We start from the raw sequence: 6,286 nt of genomic DNA, 5'->3' as shown, positions 1-6,286 counted from the left end.
TGCTGTGTGTGCTTACAGCGTCAAAGGGTGGACGTGATATTTCAAACATCAGATCAGTGCGTTTATATATTGGGTGCCCGGAAATTTTTCCAAATAAACACAGCTTGATTCGACTTGGGTGGGCAGACTTATCAACAGACTAATTCTATAAACAAATGAAGGAATAACCCGGAGACCATTGGCTGGTACCAGCAAGACACGTGGAGAGAGCTTGGAGTTTTGTAGCAATGAAATTTTAATTAATGTGGGTGGGCTGAGAACACAAACGACTGTTTATCAGAGACAATTTATTTTCCAGTGCTAAGTCAACATATAATAGCAAACTTACAACAATTATTTAACTTCTCCCCCCCCCTCCTTTTTTTTTTTTTTTTCCTTTTTTTTTTTTTTTTTTTTTTTTTAAGAGCTATGAAGCAGGGACAGAGGCAGAGCGAGCTCGTTGAGGCAGGGCTGGGATCTGAGCTCGCACAAATAGCTCCCCGGCGGACTCGCCCCAGGTTCCTGCCCTGCCCTGGCCCTTCGCTGGGCTCCGAGGGGGAAGAGCCGGAGCTCCACGCCCGCCGGCCATGAGCCACCTCTACGGCAGCCACCTCTCCCCCATGGGCAGCCCGTCCATGCTCTACCTCCCGGCCGCGCTGGGCTTCGCCCCCAGCGGCGCTCTCTCCAGACAGGACCCCCCGCAGAAACCCCCCTACAGCTACATCGCCCTCATCGCCATGGCCATCAAGGAGGCTCCGGAGCAGAAGGTGACCCTGAGCGGCATCTACCAGTTCATCATGGACCGCTTCCCCTTCTACCACGACAACAAGCAGGGCTGGCAAAACAGCATCCGCCACAACCTCTCCCTCAACGACTGCTTCGTCAAGGTGCCCAGGGAGAAGGGGAGGCCGGGCAAGGGCAGCTACTGGACCCTGGACCCTCGCTGCTTGGACATGTTCGAGAACGGCAACTACCGACGGAGGAAGAGGAAGCCCAAAGCCGCGGGACCCCCGGAGGCTCGGAGCGGTGCCGTGCCCCCCGACGGCGGCCGCCCCGACGAGCCCAAGCGGGCCAAGGGGAGCGGAGCGGGGCACAGCCCGGCGGCGGACTCGGGCGACGAAGGGGCTCCGGGACCGGCTGCTGGTGGTGGTGGGGGAGAAGGGGTTGCCCCCGGGGGACCCCCCCGCTGCTCCTCCGCCGCCGCCCCCCGGGCTCCCGCCGCCTCCGGGGGGCCGCCCGCCGCTCCCCCGGCTCTCAAGAGCGGTCCTCGGGGTCGCAGCTTCAGCATCGAGAGCATCCTCGCCCAGGGGTTGCGGCAGCCCCCCCCTGGGGCCGCCCCCAAGGCCCGGGAGAGCCCCGTCGGTTGCCTCGGCGGCTCCCTGGTCGCCAGCGGGGGCTTCGGGCCGGCCCTCAACGCCTCCCTCATGCTCGACTCCCAAGTGCACGGCAGGCTCTACCACATCGGCATCCCCTTCCTCTCCTGCTTCCCTCTCCACTTCTCCGAGGCCGTACTGAATTTCCAGTAGGTGCCCCCCACCCCCTCAGCCCCCTCGTTGCTCGCTGGGGGGGAGAGCCCGGACTCGGACCTCGCCACGCGGGTAAAAGACCAAAAAACGCTCTTAGAGGTGACTCAGGATTTCAGGGCATTTTCAAGGCACGTCTCGCTGCGGAGAGCTCCTTAGGGATTGCTTCTCCCCACCCCCCAGCCCCCCCCACCAGATCGACTGCGCAAGGTAAAGCGGTTTTCTTTTCACCTCGGTGGCGGAGGCACAGAGAGGGGGCACTGGGGGGGTCCCACGCTGGCCTCCACGCCCCACCGGCTTTGCTCTGCGGCTTTCACCTTTGCATCCATCACGTTTCTTAGACCTGCTTTCTGCCACCCCCCTCTGGTCTCCAGTCTTCTTTATTTTTTTTTCTTTTTTCTTTTTATTTTTTTTCCTTTTGAAAACCCAAACCACCCCTTTTATTCTCATGGAAGGATGGAAGGGGGCTGAGATTTGCATTGCCATGCATACCCACGGGTGCCTGCTGCACACCATCGCTCCTGAGCTCAGCTCAGCCCTCCGAGTGGGTAAAAGGCAGGTAGCCAAGAGTAACCGGAGCTGAAACAAGGGCAGACAAAATAATCCAGGCTCATTCTGCGCAGTCCTGCTTGCTTTGACTCAGCACTGTATATAACTCATGGCGTTAATGCAAGATGTTTTCCTGCCCAGCACTTGTGCTTCTCGAGTATCGCGATAGTGATGTCTCACTTCTGTCTCGCTCATTTGGCCTTGGAGAGGGGGCACGGATGAGCAAACACGTTTTGAACGTGGAGAAGCAGCCCGTTTCCCTGGGTGGCTGGGATCGGTTGCTTCTGACCAAAAAAGACTGAAACCGGGTTGTGGAGGCTGGTCTTGGCATTTCAGAGGAGCTGTGTTAACAACCCGGACAACTACCAGGAAAAAAAACCTACAAACCAACAGAAGCCATCAACTACGTTTCTCAAAGTTTTCTTCTTTTCTTAAAGAAGGAAAAATCAAGACTCTTTAGGAGCAATCAGGAATATTTCTTTTTTTTTTTTTTTTTTTTTTTTTTTTTTGCCATGATAGAGGCTTTCTGTATATTAATGGATAAATGCCCTTTTGGAAAAAAAAAAAGTCTATATTCTCAATTTTCATTATGAAACCAACCTATATCCAATAAAAGCATTTGGTCCAGGACTGTGGCTGATGCGTTGTCAAACTCCCCTTGCCTTGTGCAGCCTGGTGGGGTGATGCTGCCAGGAGGAGGTAAAAGGGGATGGAGGAGAAATACAGGGGCTTGGGGAGTGACCCATTCCTCGTGATTGTGATCATGTTTCCTGAAGTGATTCTGCCTCTCTCCTCCCTCCATCCCACCCCTTCTCATGGCCTTACCTGGGCTATGGAAGTCTGGTTTCTCAGGTGAGCTGTGGGTCAGCTTTTCCAGAGGATGGCAGGCACCTAACACCTCGCCTGCCTGCCTTGACGTTTGGACCAGGAGCTTAACAGGGCTCAGATCAACACGAAGGAAAGAGCTCTCACATGGGAAAGTACAGAAAATCTCTGAAAGGTGGGAATGGTGCGGAGTTTCCCAAAAGGAAGATGCTCACAGGTGGATCCCTGGGCAGACACAGCTACAGCTTTTCCCAGGAGTGTGCCAACAACCTCAATGAAAAAAAAAAGGAGAAAAAAAAAAGGACAGGGGGAATATTTATACAGATTTGCAAGATAGACAAAATAACATCCACTATATGCTTCCTGTTTCTGACAATTTCTATTTAAATAACCGTTGAGTCAATTTTTTTAAAGCTATGGCACCAAATCAGGAAAATCTTGTGATAGTGAAGGTGTCACTGCCCGCTCAAAGCCACTTGTGCCCCCACCATCACCTACAGAGCTGGGCATTTCTTGGGAGGGTTCATCAATTCCCTTGGTCCCACAGGAGAGATGCTGGATCTTTCATCTCCATTCAGCCTAATATGGAGAAGGGTTTAGTCCCCAGAAAGTGGCTATTGGTGCTCTCAGTCACAAGGCAGTTTACAGACAGAAAATCTTTTTTTTTTTTTTTTTTTTTTTTTTTTTTTTTTTTTGTGAGTGAAGCCCCTCCTGATGCACGGAGGAATCTGCACACCTCCAGGGTATGCTGGCAGGTGGCCATTTGCTTCTGTGAGCACAGAGTGTGGGGACAGCCACATGCAAAGAAAAATCCACTAAAGCCCCCCAGGAAGTCCCATCACATGTTTTTACCTGTGTCTCCAGCCTTGGCTGGATCTCTTTCTCCTAACTTGGCCCCCAACCTGTGGTGCCCCAGTCCTGGGACCTCTCAGATCCTGTTCCAGCTCCTAAAATACCTTTTTGGTCCTGCTGCCTGGGTTTTTACCCTTTCCCTGCTCACATAGGTGTATCTAGGTGCACGGGGGAACCACCAGCAGCCACTGTGACCATTTCCTTCACTGATGGCCTCCACCTTGAGGCTCTTTATGTACAATGGCAGACCCTGCTCAAAATAAATAAACAAATAAAAAACATCTGAAGGAATAAGACTGAAGTTGGACTGCAGCTTGACTTGTATGTTTTTGTCACAGGCATGTTTTGGGGAGATTTAACCTTTTCTGTGTGATAGGAGTTTGTTTCCTTGAAGCTTTCCTCACAGTGACATTTATTTTTATGTCTGTTTTGTTAGAGTGGAGTGGGACCGAGCCCAGCTGCAGTATTTAAATGCTACACCAGGCCTGAGTTTGGTTTCACTTGGGAGAGAAAAATTAACAGGCTTGGTGTGTTCTGCACAAGGGTGACTCTAACTTGCGTGAACTCAGAACCAAGTAAATAGCTCTGAGTGGCAACTCAGAATTAATTGGGATCAGGCCATCGGTGTAACTTGCAGGAGAGGAACACTGAGAAAAAGGGTCTTGTTGCCAACTCGCAGAATGACTAACTACACAAGGCTTTTGCACGTCATATGTTTATATATAGAAGAGCAGAACTAATGGTACAATAAAAACAACTGCAGTTCGGTGCTGAGAAAGAAGTGTGCCTATCAATATGCCAGTACCTGGCATCTGCGTGGGGCTGAATGTCCTCGATTCCTCTGCACATCACCCAAACCTTGGTGCTGTGCCGTACAAAACAGACACCGTGTCCTACAAATACAAAGGGCTTGACAAGCTGCAAATATTCAATGTCAATGGTTTCACACCTGTTCCATAACCAAAAAAAAAAAAAAAAGCAGCTGCCAAACACAAAACTGCCACCCAGTATTTAACTCATCCCTGGAATCTCCCCCCACTTTGCTTTCCCAACCTCTTGGGCTTGGCTATAAACACAAGTCTGCAATACTGCGAAGAAAAAGGAGAAAATAGCCTATGATGCAGTATAAACAGCATACTCCTTGTGTGGGCGATATATATGCCTTTCCGTTCCTCCGGGGAGGAATGACCTCTCCCAGCTGAGCAAGGTTTCACGTCGCCGAGCTCTGCAGCCAATTTTAACTCGTTGGAGCACAGAAGAGCTGGAAGAAGTTTGTGGCGGACCTCTTTGGGTCATGGAGCAGCCTTACTCTGAACAGAGGTTTCCAACGAGGGGAACTGAAAACACTGCATAGCAGCCTATTAAAACAGTTCAGGAGTTTTATTTCTCATAAGTGGGGCTTCTAATCTTGATATTCACACTGTGCATGTCCTCTTAAAGTTGGTCCCATAGCATATATACACGTGTATTTATATATATAAAAAACATCAAGTATTTACATATGTGCAGAAGCCACTTTCAGGACTTGTCACTCAAGCACATGCTTGATTTCAGGGTGACATAACCCAAAGGGACTTTGTAGCTGCTTCTGTTTCATTTTGGTCCCTTTTAATAATTCCTTCTCCCTTCGTCCTTTCCCAAGGAGGACACGTACTGGAGAGGACATCCCTTTTCACACCAAAACCCACTGGCCTCCTGCTAATTGCTCTTCAGACGGTTGTAAAGAGCTGTCAATTCCAGAAACAAGAGGGCAGGAGGATCTGCTCCGTTGCTTGATTCATAGCCCCACACACCCAGAAAACAGGTCTCCTGGGAGACGGCATTTTGGATATTAAACAGATCGCATACTTGATTTTCAGTGAAAGACCAAGAAGACAAGATCACAGGATGAGAGAAGTTACAGATGGAAAAGGTCTATGAGGTTATGCAATTCATCAGTCTGGACATTGCATAATTGCTCCCTACAGTATATTTTTAGTGCTTTATCCAGACAAATCATTAAGTGCTTTAAAATGGGCCAGATTCCTCAAATGCAATGCGTGCTAAATCACAGCTGATTTCACAGAGGCTCGTAGCTCGCAGTGTCTAATAAGACACCAGAAGAAAGTTTTGTGTGGTCAAGGAGAGCTGAACTGGCCCTTCCAAAAATAAATACTGATCTGATTCAGTATTCCTTATAGGAATCTTTCCTAAATTGGCTGAATTAGACCCCTTAAATCTCATTTTCAGATTATACTGAATAATACATTATTACTTATTCAGATGTTCCCTTAGTCCAAAGTAAAACATTGTTAATGTTCATGTGAACGCAATTTGTTTTAAGCCAGCTTCAAAGCCAGTTCAGTAAAGCGTAAAGAATGTTTATTTAAAATATAGTTGCTAAATTTAGCATGAGCTTGGTTAGCCTAAATCTTAGCGACATTTTTAGAGAGCACATTGCAAATCAGGAATGCATGGAGAAATAAATAAACTTTCCCACATTTTTGGAAATCGAGTAAGAATTTGCAAGTTATTTCTTGCACGGGCAATTTCCGTGGATTGGAAAGCCTTATGAATAA

The 6,286-nt window shown here is 49.0% G+C and overlaps 1 protein-coding gene across 1 annotated transcript; it reads left to right on the top strand.

Annotated features, from left to right (window-relative positions):
• The first annotated feature begins 408 nt into the window (after positions 1–408).
• FOXL1 (forkhead box L1) lies at positions 409–1,715 on the top strand. The gene has a single exon (XM_082769661.1). It carries the CDS (start codon positions 567–569, stop codon positions 1,503–1,505), a length of 939 nt encoding a protein of 312 aa, XP_082625787.1. The 5' UTR covers positions 409–566; the 3' UTR covers positions 1,506–1,715.
• Positions 1,716–6,286: the final 4,571 nt, after the last annotated feature.

Source organism: Aythya marila, assembly GCF_965140915.1.
Source record: "Aythya marila genome assembly, chromosome: 12".
Taxonomy (NCBI): domain Eukaryota; kingdom Metazoa; phylum Chordata; class Aves; order Anseriformes; family Anatidae; genus Aythya; species Aythya marila.
This window is presented reverse-complemented; position numbering and strand designations above follow the sequence as displayed.

What these genes read in the sequence shown, in the direction of transcription:
- FOXL1 (XM_082769661.1), top strand. Translation starts at nt 567, where the DNA reads ATGAGCCACCTCTACGGCAGCCACCTCTCCCCCATGGGCAGCCCGTCC.